General features: G+C 39.7%; 1 protein-coding gene across 3 annotated transcripts in view; it reads right to left on the bottom strand.

Moving 5' to 3' along the window:
• Positions 1 to 14,948, bottom strand: part of MAN2A1 (mannosidase alpha class 2A member 1) — a 201,301-nt gene that overhangs the window by 6,833 nt on the left and 179,520 nt on the right. For 2 of the 3 annotated variants that reach the window (XM_007055422.4, XM_037901532.2), the window contains exon 20: positions 8,309 to 8,503. In XM_007055422.4, coding sequence (XP_007055484.2) covers positions 8,309 to 8,503 — 195 coding nt within the window. The other variant, XM_043546417.1, reaches the window with a different exon arrangement.

The raw sequence follows: 14,948 nt of genomic DNA, 5'->3' as shown, positions 1-14,948 counted from the left end.
TCAGAAATTTTCTGAAAAAACACTTTTTCGTTGGAAGATGCAGATTTGTTGACAATTAACTTTTCTATGGAAATGTGTAGATTTGGGGGAAACTTTCAATGGAAATCAGGTAGGCAATGGAAACCCACCTAATTTCTGCCAGGTCAACCACCTTCCTCTCACCTCCACAGCCCACCAAGTGAGTTACCACAGAATTATGGTGCACAGGCTTCCTGGCTCTGCCTTTTAGGGGCAAAAGATTTTTTCAAAAATTGGACATTGGAAAGGGAGGGAATGAATAAAGATAGCTTGTCCTTCAATTGAGTAGAAAGGTATCTGATAAGACCCTTCCATTTTTTGCCATTTGAACACAAAATGCGGTATTACTATATTATTGACCAAAATAATAAGAATAAATGGGATAAAATAATTATCAATATTGAGTTTCTAACTATGAAATACCACACTTAGTATTAGTTCAAAACGTAATTTCAAAGTTAATTAAGTTACACTCAGAAAACTAGACAAAACATTTTTGTTTTGCACACAAAATAACAATGTCTGTGTAAAGAGCAGGTTCGAGAAACATTATTTAAAATTCATGCTGCAGAAGCCTGACTTCCTATAGGGGTGAAGTGATGCTAGAAATGACAAGCCAGTCATCCAGTGGACTTATCTTGTAGTCATCTGCATAACACATGATGTTACGGATATTTCAACTTCATTTTAAATTAAAAATTATCCTAATTAAGAATTTGAATCTATTAAAATAGAAACGTATTAATAAAAACAATTACACGTTAATGAATGGACTTCAAGTAAAGTATAGGCATGTCTATGATTTAGTAATCATACAGGCTATGCCTACGCTGCAGAATACTTGCTTCAGCATGTAGGAAAGGTGTAGTTAAGACACCACAGCAAAATGCAGGCTACATCCACACTGCAGTGTATAGCTACATAATGCAGTAAAGGTCTCTTGCAGGAAGGAGGAAGCAGGAAAAGGTTCTGGCAACAGGCAGCTGCTAGAGCCTTTCGCTGAAGCCTCCATCCTAACAGAGTCTTGCATTGCAGTGGGAGACAGGGACAGGCACTGCTTAGGCATGTAGAGAGCTGTGATACATGCATCTTTCCTCACTTAAGCAGTGCCTCACCATCTACATGGCTATTTATACCTGTGCTAGGGGAAGAGGAGGTGTGCAATGTATGTACTCTACATGCTGCTGCAAGGACTGTGCAATGCAGACATACCCTTACCTAGAACTATTTGTATATATCCATTCTACCAATGGGTAAAGGAGTCTAAGTAGGTCTAATTTATACAATGGGATGGTGTAAAAGTTGCCTTCCCTCTACTTTAATCTATACCTCCTTACTCCACCTCAGCATGTAAATTACACTGAGCGTAATTAGGTCTAGGGGAGTGACTGAGTATAACGGAATCAAACTTACAACATCCCATACATCACTTACGAATTTGGCTTGCTATGATTAATGTATGAAAATCTACTTTACTCTTCTCAGCCTTCAATAAAAATTAAATATCCTCAGTCCTGTAAAATTTTACACATTACTATGGGACAAAAATTGCTAAGCTACTGCACTATCAAATCTCCCAACTTCTCTGTACAGCTGCCAACCCTTCAACACGGATTTAATTTTGAACCCTCAACAGTTTAACACTGTCAGGTTCTTGGCTGAAAAAAACAAAAACAAAAAAGCCCTGTGCCATGAATTCTCATACACAGTAACCCAGGGCAACACTGCTAAGATTTTGATCTGAGTGAAGGAGAAGAGCCATTTAAACAATTTTCAAGTGATTACCATAAGACTTATAGTCATTTACTGGGAAGTTTAAGCAACACTATAAAGATACACATTTGCTCTAAAGGAATATTAAAAAAACAGTTTTTAATGTTGAAAACCAATTTATTTATAGTATATCATTTTACATCAATCCACTTTTTTTTTTTTTTTTTAAAGAAATGTTCCATATCCCTGAGGCAGTATGACAGGAAGGTTGATGTTTTACAATATTAGGAATTACCATTTTTTCCTTAGAGGAAAAGAATTTAAAATTGAAACAACATTTTATCATAGGATTTTTCTCACTTGTTCTTTCATGGACTTATTTTGATTTCTGCTGTCTTAAATCTAAATAATGCTTTCCTTGTAATTTTGTAATTGAAGACACTTTTTAATATATAAAATTGTAATACACTATAACTTCTCTAAAATATGCATTCACAGCTAGAGTGGTGTAAAAGAATTTATAATTGCAGATAAATATGTTTTGTAGGTTAGCTAATAAGTCATGGCATTTATCATTTTCACTTTGAATTTTCTGAAAAAAAAAGGAAAGGCCGTTTCTTTGTGCAAGAAATTCATTTCACTGGGTAATGCAGTTTTTGCTGTGGAAAAAGAAGGTTTCATACCTACAACTGTTATTCACTTCGCATACTGCCTCTGCAGATTTACACTTTGCAAGTGCCGTATCATTACTGCCCTGGGGCCCTCTATAAAGCACTGATTGAACACATGCACCTTTGTGGTTACATAAGGGATCACAACCCCAACCAACCATCCAAGCTCTGGATCAGCAGTGGCACTTGGAGACCAGTTACAGACAGGAAAATAGAGAATTCCCTCTGCAGATGTTCACAGATGCGAGTAAAAACCTCTTGAAGGAGGGCTGTAGCACAAAAATGAGGCTAGCAAATTGCTCTCCTGAAAGGAGCATCTGCTTTGGCCTCTAAGGGTATGTCTACACTGCAATTAAAAACCCGTGGCAGGCCTGTGCCAGTTGACTAGGGCTTGCAGGCTCGGGCTATGGGGCTGCTTAAGTCTAGTACAGACATTCAGCCTTGGATGGAATCCAAGCTCTAGGATCCTGTGAGATGTGAGGGTCCCAAGGCTCAGGCTGCAGCCTGTGCCCCAATATCTACACCACAATTAAACAGCCCCTCAGCCTAAGCCCCGAGCGCCAAAGTCAGCTGGCACAATACAGCCACAACTTTTTAACTGCAGTGGAGACATATCCAGAATCACAAAATTAGTGCTAAGTAAATTTATGAATTGAGCTGTTGTAAATGACATTGTCAAAATAAATCTGAGGGAACAGTGGCTTGAAAGAGTAGATCCTGGAGTTGTCAGTTATAAATTTAACTCCCAAGAAGGTGGTGGGTCCTGCACCAAAGGGCTGATGTGGGCTGGGCTCATGTATCCACCTCACATTCTGGTGAACACTTACCCCCACATCCTAAGTCCTTGAGGCTCATGTGAGGGGAACAAATCTTTGAACTAGAAGACAACAGGTTGCTATTGATTCCACATATCCTGTTGAACATCATGGTAGCTTGTTAATATTAAAATCACTAAATAGCCCTATATAGGAAAGGATGTGGGCAGAAGGGGAAGACATGGGCCCCCTCACATTAAAGACAGTATTACTTGTTCTAGAGTTATTGATCGTTCAGAAAGACAGAACCTGTAATGCTTATATATCAATGTACTGTCTGATAAATCACAAAAAGGGGCGCAGGTGCGGTTTGCTGTGCAAATCAGATGAGGAAACAGGACAAGCAGCACATTCAACATCTATCTAGAATATGTAGAAAAAAGTATGGGGGATTGCAATCAAGGACACACATGCTAGAGGTCTCATGCTGGTGTAAAAATATCCTGGGAATTTCTAAAAATTATAGATAACTTAACTTAAACACTGCAACCATCTCCAGATAATTCTATATTAGATTTCATTCTGATGGATAAAGATGTAAGATCACTGAATTAAAACTCATGGCTGCCTTGATTCAAGTGATCATAATCTAATTTCATTTGCTATGTGCAAACAAAATACACTCCTGACCAGTAATATATATACTTGTTGCTTTAAAAAGGGACAATTTCCAAAGCTAAAAACAATTATGAGCAAAACTAAGTTGGAGGAAATATTAAAGCATAAAATATGAAGGATAATTGGGAACTGTTTACAAAGGCTTTATTAGATGCCAATCTCCACCCACCCATTCCGCAGTCAGGAAAGAGGTCTTCTTCAGTTAAAAAAATCATGGTTAAGAGGGTAGGTGAAAGCAGCAATACAAAAACAAAAACTCAATATGTAACTAATGGAAAAAGAAGCAAGTCAATAGTAAAGAGTACACATCAGCAGTTAGGAATTACAGACAATTATAAACAAAGCTAAAAGTATCAGTGAAAAATCAATGGCAAGTAGGGTGAAAAAACAATTATATTTTAAAAAATATATCAGGAACAAATTAAATTCTTACAGTGGTACAGATCTGCTACTAGACAATGATGGTAAAATTAACCATCATGATGCAGAAAAGGGAGACATTCAATAATATTTCTGTTCTGTATTCAGAAAGAAGCAGAATGGCTGTACCCATATCTTACAGGAGTAAGAAAATACTTTTTTCCCCCATCAGTAATTAGGGAGGGTATTAAACAACAACTATAAAAAATTAGTGGGACCATATAACTTGCATCAAAAAGTATTAAAATAATTGGCTGAGGAGCTATCTGAAGCATTAATATTGACTTTTAAGAAAACTTGGAACACTGAAAGTTTCAGAGGACTAGAGAAAAAGCCAATATTTTGCCAGTATTTAAAACACATGAAAAAACAGGATGACACATGAAACTATTGGCTGGTTAGACTAACATCAATTCCAGCTATATCATGGAGAAGCTGATATAGGATGCAATCAGTAAAGATTTAAAAGATTGAAACATAATTAATGCCAACCAATTTGTTTTTAATGGGAAATAAGTAAAAAAAAATCTTTGTTTCTTTTTACTCAAATCAAAAGTTTGGTTGAGACAGGTAACTGTGTTGGCATAATATACATACTTCTGTAAGGCATCTGATTTAGAATCATAGAAGATTAGGGTTGGAAGAGACCTCACGAGGTCATCTAGTCCAACGCCCTGCTTAAAGCAGTACTTAATCCTGAGTGACATTCTAATAAAAAATTGCGCTATAAAAAAATCAATGCAGCCATTTTAAATGGATTAAAAACTGGCTAGCTAATAGATCTCAAGAAGTATTTGTAAATGCAGAATTGTTGTCCAATGATCTAGTGGGATCCTGCAGGAATCTGCTATTAGCCCAACATTCTTCAAAAATCTGGAGATGACAAAAAATCTGGAGTGGCAAATAACTACAGGATCAGGTGACCAGTTATATAGACCACCCTAGATCTCTTGGTACACTGGTCTCATTTGAATACCATGTGTTTTAACACAGCCAAATGCAAGATCATGCATCTAGCAATAAAGAATGAAGGAAACTATGAGGGGGTGTGTGATTGTATGGAAACAGTGACTGTGAAAAATGGCTAAAGAGTTCTTGCGGATTAGCAAATAGTGGGGTTAGAAACTCTTTCTTCAGTGTGCTTGTGGCACCTCTTCTACGACCCACTATAGATGGAGGAAATCTTCCTCCAACACGCCTCTCTCATGAGATGGGTCCCCAAAGAGGAAGGAAGAAAGCAGAGGAAAGTGAAGTGGCCTGGTGCAGAACTGTATGGAACAACCTTTGCAGGTGTGTTTAGTACTCAACAGTTGGAAGTAATACTGCACCAGGCACTGGTAAAGGAGAAGACATAAGGTCCAAAAGATGGAGGCAATGGTGTGTAGTTTTCAATCATCCCACCAAAAAGCTGTTGATCGGAAGACAAAGTTCATCTGATGAGCAGTGAGGAATCCTCCTTCTATATGGACATCTTTTATTAGAAGCAGGCTTAGTCAAGGAAGCAGACTTGCACCATCTCTGAGGCTGCATCCCCCTGTTCTTGCAGCAAGGGAGACTTTCGGAAGCTGAATGTTAGATTCAAATGTTTCCTTCTTAAAGCGGACAGACTTAGTAAGCTCTAAGGATTGGGCAGCAACCTGTGTTGTTCTGATCTTTGCCAAAGGCCTCGGCCTTCAAAGGACAGTCCTTGATGTTCTTTTATGACTCAGAAGAAAGGCCAGAGGATCTTAACCAGAACCATCTGGGCTCTTCTTCATTCTTGACCCTACAGGTCACTACAGGACCCAAGGAGGATGGCTTCGCTACCCGCTGGAGGCTGCGTAGAGACTTACGAGAGTCTCTACGCAAAAGAATAAATGAACACAAATCAGACGTCAAGAATTATAACATTCAAAAACCAGTTGGAGAACACTTCAATCTCCCTGGACACTCAACAACAGACTTAAAAGTGGCCATTTTTCAACAAAAAAACTTCAAAAACAGACTCCAACAAGAAATTGCAGAACTGGAATTCATTTGCAAACTGTACACCACCAAATTAGACCTGAATAAAGACTGGGAGTGGATGGGTCACTTCAAAAACTAGTTTCCCCATACTAATTTCCCTGTACTGTTACTCACACCTTCTTGTCAACTGTTTGAAATGGGCCATCCTGATTACATTGGCCTCATTACCACTACAAATGTGATTTTTCCTCCCTTGGTATTCTACTGTTGCGAATACCCCACTTTCACTTTAACTGAATTGTCTCGTTAGCACTGATCCCCCACTTGGTAAGGCAACTCCCATCTTTTCACGTACTGTGTATAGTACTGCATACTATATTTTCCATTCTATGCATCTGATGAAGTGGGTTTTAGCCCATGAAAACTTATGCCCAAATAAATTTGTTAGTCTCTAAGGTGCCACAAAGTACTCCTCGCTATTTCTGCTGATACAGACTAACATGGCTACCACTCTGAAATCTGCAATATCAAGTATTTTCTTCTTGAAGAAAGGCTCAGGTAGACCAAAGATTTAGTTGCTAACTTGCTCCCTTAAGTTTTAAGAGTTTCATCATCTTCTTGCGAAATAGGTCTGAACCTTCAAAAGGCAGTTTAAAAATTTGGATTTGAGGGATAGGCTGGAGGTCCCAAACTTAACAGCCATTGTATTGATCTTGTGGCAGCTCCCAATGAATAGCTGAATCAAAGTAAAAACTGATCTGGTCATCAATGACTGATTAGTGGTGTGGAGAGCAGTAGAAAATTTTAACTTTGACCCACATAACCTAACCTCCTAGACACTCTTCTGAGGTAACCAAAAAGATTTACTCCACTACATTATGTGGATCAAACCTACACATCTCACTGAACCATTTTCTTCAGGCTGAAGCTCTCTCTTCACTCTCCAAAGGCATTTGGACCACAGCCACTGCACTTCTAAAGGACCAGAAACACAGATGGGCAGGATTGAAGAGGAAGTTACTCACCTTGTGCGGTAATAATGGTTCTTTGAGATGTGTCCCCCTATGGATGCTCCACTATAGGTATATCTGTGCCCCTGCGCCTCTAATCGGAGATTTTAGGTAGCAGTGTCTGTTCGGCCTGTACATGCGCTCTCCCTACCTTGTGATCTGCCTCGGAGCTATCTAGTGCCATGCGGGCGAACCCCCCTCAGTTAGATAGCCCTGAGGCAGACCACAAGAGATGGAGAATGTATGAGCTGAATGGACACTTACATAAAATCTCCGAATAGAGGTGCAGGGGCGCAGATACACCTACTGTGAAGCACCCATAGGGACACTACTCGAAGAAGAAGTAAGAGCTCATGCTAGACTGGTCAAGAGCAACTGAGCTCCTTCCTCTCTATCTGCTGCCTCTCCTGGCCAGCTTTCAAGAGGTAACTCTTTCCCAGACTTTCTCCCCATCTTGCTGTTGGTGCTGTGGCTACTGAGCACTCCAGGAACAGAATTAGGAGAGTGGCTTCTTCTCTCCACCCCTCAATTTCATGTTGGTCTAACAAACCCAGCCACAGGGAACAGTCGTCTATTCAACTCCCACCCCTCAGTGACCACTGCTGAGCCCGCAGCACCAGCTCCCAGAGGTGGTGGTGAGTTAAAAGAGGGAGGAGGGGCCAACTGCCCAAGGGGGGAATTGAGAGAGGGAAAATTGACAAGGGGGTAGCCACATACTAATAAAGGATAATTTTGCCCTTAATATAGAATGAGTTGGACACTCCTGAACTATATCTTTATGATGATGTTGAAAACAAAAGCATTCTTAAAACAAATTGACACAAGAAATATTCTGAGTTCTCTGACCGCTGCTGGAAGCAGGATGGACTTAATACACATATATGTGATGTGGAATGTCAAATCCTATGTTTGTATGATGCTTCAGAAACAGTGACTGGTGACAAGATGGAAATCCTTCAGCTGTTGCAGAAGAAAAAGATCTGGTGACTACATCTTATGTGGATTCATAATTTACTTTTACAGAATGAAATATTTTCCAGAATATAACATTAGTTATATCATACATTTGTTCATAACAATAATATTTTGAACATACCTTTGATTGTATTGTCCTTAGATTGACCACATGCATGTCACAAGGCATGGATGAAGTGAGTGGAGAAAAGACATTCAAAATCTGTTGGACATCAGATTCCGCATATGTAGTCATTGGAATTACAGGATGATTTAAGAAAGAAGAAGTTATATGGCTCAGAAGAGAGGGGAAACTGACTGATGACTTCTCTTCTTTCTATAAAAAAAGAAGATAAAACCACTTTGCATTAAGTTTTTATATGGCTGCCTTAATTAAATGTAAATTTGTAAATTAAGACATATTAATTATTTTTTAGAAACAACAAAGACAAAACTTCTCAATCAGCTACTCATCTGCTTCTCGAATAATAAAAAATGGTTATATACTGGCTTGGTAACTGTTCTTCAAGATGTGCTGCATATGTCCTTTCCATTTTAGGTGTGTTGAGTGCCTGTGCACCGAAGCCAGAGAACTTTTTCCAATAGTGGTACCCATTCATGTGGAGCATGTGCCCTCTGCACATTTGTTCAACTAACTGAAGTTATGAAGGGGTGGAGCCTCCCTGACCCCATTCAGTTCCTTTGCCCAGGGAGCCAGAGTTTGCTGTTGCTCCAATGTTGAGAGCGAGGAGGATGGGTCGTGGAATGGACATGTGCACACATCTTAAAGAACAGTAGTTTCTGAACAGGTAGCTAACATTTCTTCAAGTATCAGGGGGTAGCTGTGTTAGTCTGTAGCCACAAAAACAACAAGGAGTCTGGTGGCACCTTAAGACCAACAGATTTATTTGGGCATAAACTTTCATGGGTAAAAAGCCACTTCTTCAGATGCATCTCCTTCAAGTGCTTGCACATGTCCATTCCACTTTAGGCGACTAACAATTCCAGATGGAGGAGAAAATTGGTGTCTACCTAAACAAGGACTACAACACTACTCTTCCAAACATATCATCTCCTCCTAGGGCATAGGAGAGAGCATAACGAGCAGTGAATATATGAACAGAAGACCAAGTCATAGCTCTGCAAACATCACTGATGGGAACATGACCTAGGAAAGCAGCTGATGCTGCTTATGCTCTTATAGTGTGCTAAAACTCTTTGAGGTCATGGAGCATTATCGTAGCACTGATGAATACAAGAGGAGATCCAGGAAGAAATCATCTGTCAAGAGACAGGATGCTCTTTCATCCTGTCAGCGAAGGACATGAACAAGAGTTTAAGGTGGAGATGCCATAAAAACTCTTTAATTCTGTTCAGATAAAAGGCCAACATCTTATGAATGCCCAAAGTATGAAGGTTTTCCCTATCTCTGTTGGTGTGAGGTTTTGGAAAAAAGTTAGTAAGTATGTAGAATGATTTAGATGAAAATCTGACACCACTTTAGTAAGAAATTTGGGGTGTGGATGCCAACTAACGTTACCTTTATAAAACAATATCTAAGGAGGGTCAGCTACCAAGGCCTGAAGTTCTGCCACCTCCTGGCCAAAATAATGGCCACTAGGAATGCTACCTTCACTGAGAGATGAGAAGGGGGCGTAGCTATAGGTTTGAATGGTGGCCATGTTAAAATGGAAAGAACCAAACTCAGATCGCAGGATGGTGTGGGATCCCTAATAGGAGGCAAGGTCTGTCCAAACCTTTCAAGAGGCTAATGTCACAGGCAACACTGCTGAAACTGTGGCCTCATCTCTGTTCTGCCTCTTTCCCATGGCCATGTCCCTGCTCCTTCTCTTCTTCCCCCCTCCATGAGGCACCACCCCCAGGCCAGCCCGGAACTTGGAGCCGGGCCATGCTAAGTGCCACTCAGGGAGCCCAGGCTGCTATGGGGAGACCACTGCCCAAGAGCAGCCCTCGGCCCCACCCACGGTGCACTGGCCAGGGCAGGTAGAGGGTCCAGGGCTCCCCACAGCGGTCCTGAATCCCTGGGAGGCTCTTATTACAGCTCAGCTCTGACTTCTGGCCACGCCAGGGGACAGGGTCTTGGAAGGAAAGAGAGGAGGGGCAGGCCACGGAGAGGGTCCGGGCCTCAAGGCAAGGGGGACTAAGGTCCTCTTCAGTCCCCCCACTGGAAAGAGGCTGGAACTGCCGGCAGGGGCTGCACTTCATGGTGGGGGAGCTGATCACCTTATCAGCTCCCCTGCCACAAAGCACAGGTACTGCCACTGCCACTCTGAGCCCCCAAACTACGTCCATGTTAAAAAGTGGGTGGGCAGTACAGCATAAGATGCCAGAGTCTATAACTCTACATTGCTAGAATGCGGCACTGGGAAGCACCTTGCAGGAGTTATCTTAACTATAACTAACTTCGGTACTGGTCATTTTATGTGAGTGTGTTGAGGACTTAGCCCTCAAAGAAGAAGAGGGCTTCTTCTGGCCAGAAGAGGTCAAAGGGCTGGACTTCTGCCTCCTGCATGGCACCATAGGTGGAGAGTGGTGTCGTCTCGCCAGCTCTCCAACTCTCTTCCAAGTCTTGTGGTGCACTCGAAGATGGAGTTGAGTCCAAATCCCTGCATATTGAGCACCTGGGTTCCAAATGAGAGCACAAAAGCTGCTTTGACCAGGATGTCTTGAAGTTGAACTTCCCTCAACGTCCTACTCCTCGTTTTAAACACCTTACAAATAGGGCAGTTATTATACCTGATGTGTCCTTCTCTCAAACACTTTTATCATTGGGAGTGAGGATCACTGACTGGCCTAAATTTGTTATAGTCAGAACAGTACTTAAATCTTGGGGACTTGGACATGCCTGGGAACTGAGCCAAAAACAAGTACCACTATCTAAACTACAACTATACTAAACTACTTACAATAAAAGATCTCTAGAAAGTTTTCTTAAAGGGAAATATGGGAAAGACCATAAGAAGCCACATACACTCCGACTACCAACCATGGGTGTGAGAAGGAACTGAGGAGTGTTGGGACGGCTCTAACGCTTTATACTTTCAGCTAGCAGCATGTACTGCCCCAACAAGTATCACTATGGGGAAAAGTTCTCCAGTTTCAGTGCACTGGTGTGTACACATCTAAAATGGAACGCAAGCACTCAAAGAATAATAATAATAATAATATATAGCTCTTATACGGATACTCCGTAGCTTTCTCAAAAAGCTTTGCAAAGGAGGTATCATTAACACTTCTGTGCTTTTCTTCAATGCCACCCATCAAACCTCCTGTAAAATCTGTAAAGTCTCTTCATCCTCCTTCAAGTACCTCCTTAAGACTTACCAGTGCTGTAATGCCTACAAAACACTCCAGATGATAATGGCTATACAGTTAGCAAAAAGACTATGGTCTCATAGGAAAATGTACTATTTACTGTTATCTCGTCTTGCCACCCCACTTGTCTATTTCATCTACCTACTCTGTCTTGTCATACATCTAGACTGTAAACTGTGGAGCAAGGATTAAGTTGTACAGCATTAATCTCAGTGGAGTCCTGATCGTTTACTGTAATACAAATAATTAATTGTGCCAGCAAATTAAAACTAAGTAAGCTACAGAATCCCATACAATTTAAATGCAAATGTTTTGTATATTTGATTAGTTGTCAACAGATAAGATACATGCTAACTTTTGAAGGAAGAAATGAGTGTTGCTTTTCCTCCTCTTGGTTAGCAGCACAACGCATTTTTTAATTATTTTTTTGTGTGTGGGTACAACAAACAGCAAACATCTGATATGTGATTCAGCTGAGAACTAAACAAGTAAACATACATCTAAATTACAAACAGGTTGTTCAATCTTAATTATAGGCAATGGTATAAACATTTCAAGTATATTATTTCATATATTTTACTGAAGATTTGCTGCATGTGTCAAAGGAAGACAGAGGATTCTGGAAGTGAATCACTAGCTAGGTAAGTGGTGTAGGGCTCTGGTTTTGTGAAATATTGGTCCACCTTCTATGGGGGAGAGGAGGCTATATTGTTTGGACAGTCACCACTTCAGCAGAAGGGGAACCAAACTTCTTGAGGACAGGCTGGCTAGAGTAGTCAGGAGGGCGTTAAATTAATAGCATAAGGGGAGGGTAAAAAGAGGGAAGATATCAGCACTCAGCACAAAATCAAGATATCGAGAACAAAATTTATCAAGGAATCAAAGGACAGAAGAAATTCTTCAATTACCTATACATCAATGCTAAGAGCCTGACCAACGACCAAGAGGAACTGGAATTGGTCATTTAGGAGCATAAATTCAATCTACTGTAGAAGCTCAGAGTTACGAAGCTCGGGAATGGAGGTTGCTCATAACTCTGAACAAAACATTATGGTTGTTCTTTCAAACGTTTAGAACTTAATACACCTTGGAAACTTTACTATGCAGAAGAAAAATGCTACTTTTAACCATCTTAATTTAAATGAAACAAGCACAGAGACAGTTTACTTACCTATCAATTTTTTTAAACATTTTTTTTTTTTTTAAGTAGTTTACATTTAACACAGTACTTTTCTGTAGAGTATATGGGATTTTTGGTCTCTGCTGCCTGATTGCATACTTCCAGTTTCAAACATGCTTCAAATTTGTAAACATTATAGATGAGAATTTCCTAACTCAAAATATGTTGCAGCCAGCATGGGGGAATTCTATATTAGACCTTGTTCCAAAAGATAAAGAGGAACTGACCACAGGACTAAAAGTCATGTATATACTTGCTGCTTTAATAGGGCCAATTTCACAAAGCTGAAAACAAGTATGAGCTAAATAAGCTGTGGAAAATAATTTAATCAGAAAAACTTGAACTATTATTGGGACTCACTTAACACCTTACTAAATGCCCCAAAAGCCTCAATCCCACAACTGAGGAAGAAGGCTGTGCTGGTTAAAAAAACCAAACTGTTTAGAAAGCAAGTGAAGGCAGCTTTAAAATATAAAATATATAAATAATATATAACAAATGGAAGAAAGAGAAAGTTAACATTAATGAACAAGTCAGAAGTTAGCAATTGCAGAAAATTGATAAGGGACACAAAAGGAGAAAAATGTATGGCAAGCAGAGTTACGGACAGTAGTAGAGTTTTTAAAACACAGTAGGAACAAAAAAGAATCCTGACAATGGTATTGGTCCATTACTAAATGGAAATGGTAGAATTATCAATAATAATAATACAGAAAAGGTGTTCAATAAATATTTCTGTTCTGTATTTGGGGAGGAAAAAAAGATGATACACTCTCATCATATGGCAATAACGACGTTCTTTCCATTCCACTAGTGCCTCTGGAGGATGTTGAACAGAAGCTACTAAAGTCAGAAATTTTAAAATCAACAGATCCAGATAACTTGCATCCAAAGAGTTTCAAAAGACTTGCTGAGGAGCTTGCTGATTCTCAATAAGTTTTGGAGCACTGGGAAAGTTTCAGAAGACTGGAAGAAAGCTAATGTTGTGCCAATTTTTAAAAAGGAAGCGGAATGACCCAGGTAATTATAGGTCTGTCAGCCTGACATCAATCCCAGGCAAGATAATGGAATAGCTGATACAGGACTCAATTAATAAAAAACTAAAGGAGGATAATGTAACTGACACAAATCAACATGAGTTTATGGGAAATAGATCCTGTCAGACTAACTTGATATCTTTTTTTCACAAGATCACAAGTTTGGTTGATAAAGGTATTAGCGTTAATGTAATAAACTTAGACTTCTGGAAGGTGTCTGACTTGGTCCCACACAGCACTTGGATTAAAAAATCAGAATGATATAACATTAACATGGCATACATTAAATGGATTAAAAACTGGCTAACTGATCGGTCTCAAAATGTAACTATACAGAGAGAATCATTATTGAACTGGTCTGTCTTCAGTGGGGTCTTGCTGTGATTGGTACTTGGAGCTATACTAGCAGCTTTATCAATGACCTGGAAGAAAACAAAACCATCATAGATTAAAGTTTGCAAATGACAAAAATTAGGGAAGTGGTAAACAATGAAGAGGACACTGATTTCACAAAGCTGAAAACAAGTATGAGCCAAATAAGCTGTGGAAAATAATTTAATCAGAAAAACTTGAACTATTATTGGGACTCACTTAACACCTTACTAAATGCCCCAAAAGCCTCAATCCCACAATTGAGGAAGAAGGCTGTGCTGGTTAAAAAAACCAAACTGTTTAGAAAGCAAGTGAAGGCAGCTTTAAAATATAAAGTATATAAATATATAACAAATGGAAGAAAGAGAAAGTTAGCATTAATGAACTTCATTAATGAACTGAATTGCTTGATAAACTAGATGCAATATGCATTTTAAATATGGTTAAATGTAAACGTATACATCTGGGAAGAAAGCGTATAGGCCAAACTTACAGAATGGGAGATTCTATTCTAGGACGCAGTGACTGAAAAAAATTTGAGGTCATGGTGTATAATCAGCTGAACATGAGCTGTCAGCATTACGTTATGGCCAAAAGAGCTAATGTGATCCTGGAATGCATAAACAGGGGAATCTCAAATAGCAGTAGAGTGGTTACTTTATCTCTGTATTTGGCACGATGTGACCACTGCTGGAATAGCGTGTCCAGTTCTGGTGCCCACAATTCAAGAACCTTGTTGATAAATTAGTGAGGGTTCAGAGAAGAGCCACAAGAATGACTGAAGGATTAGAAAACATGCCTAATAAACATGCCTCAAGGAGCTCAATCTATTTAGCTTGACAAAGAGAAGTGTAAAG

This window comes from Chelonia mydas, chromosome 5 (assembly GCF_015237465.2).
Source record: "Chelonia mydas isolate rCheMyd1 chromosome 5, rCheMyd1.pri.v2, whole genome shotgun sequence".
NCBI classification, from domain to species: domain Eukaryota; kingdom Metazoa; phylum Chordata; order Testudines; family Cheloniidae; genus Chelonia; species Chelonia mydas.
The sequence above is the reverse complement of the archived record's forward strand: the minus strand, read 5'-3'. Positions and strand labels throughout refer to the sequence as shown.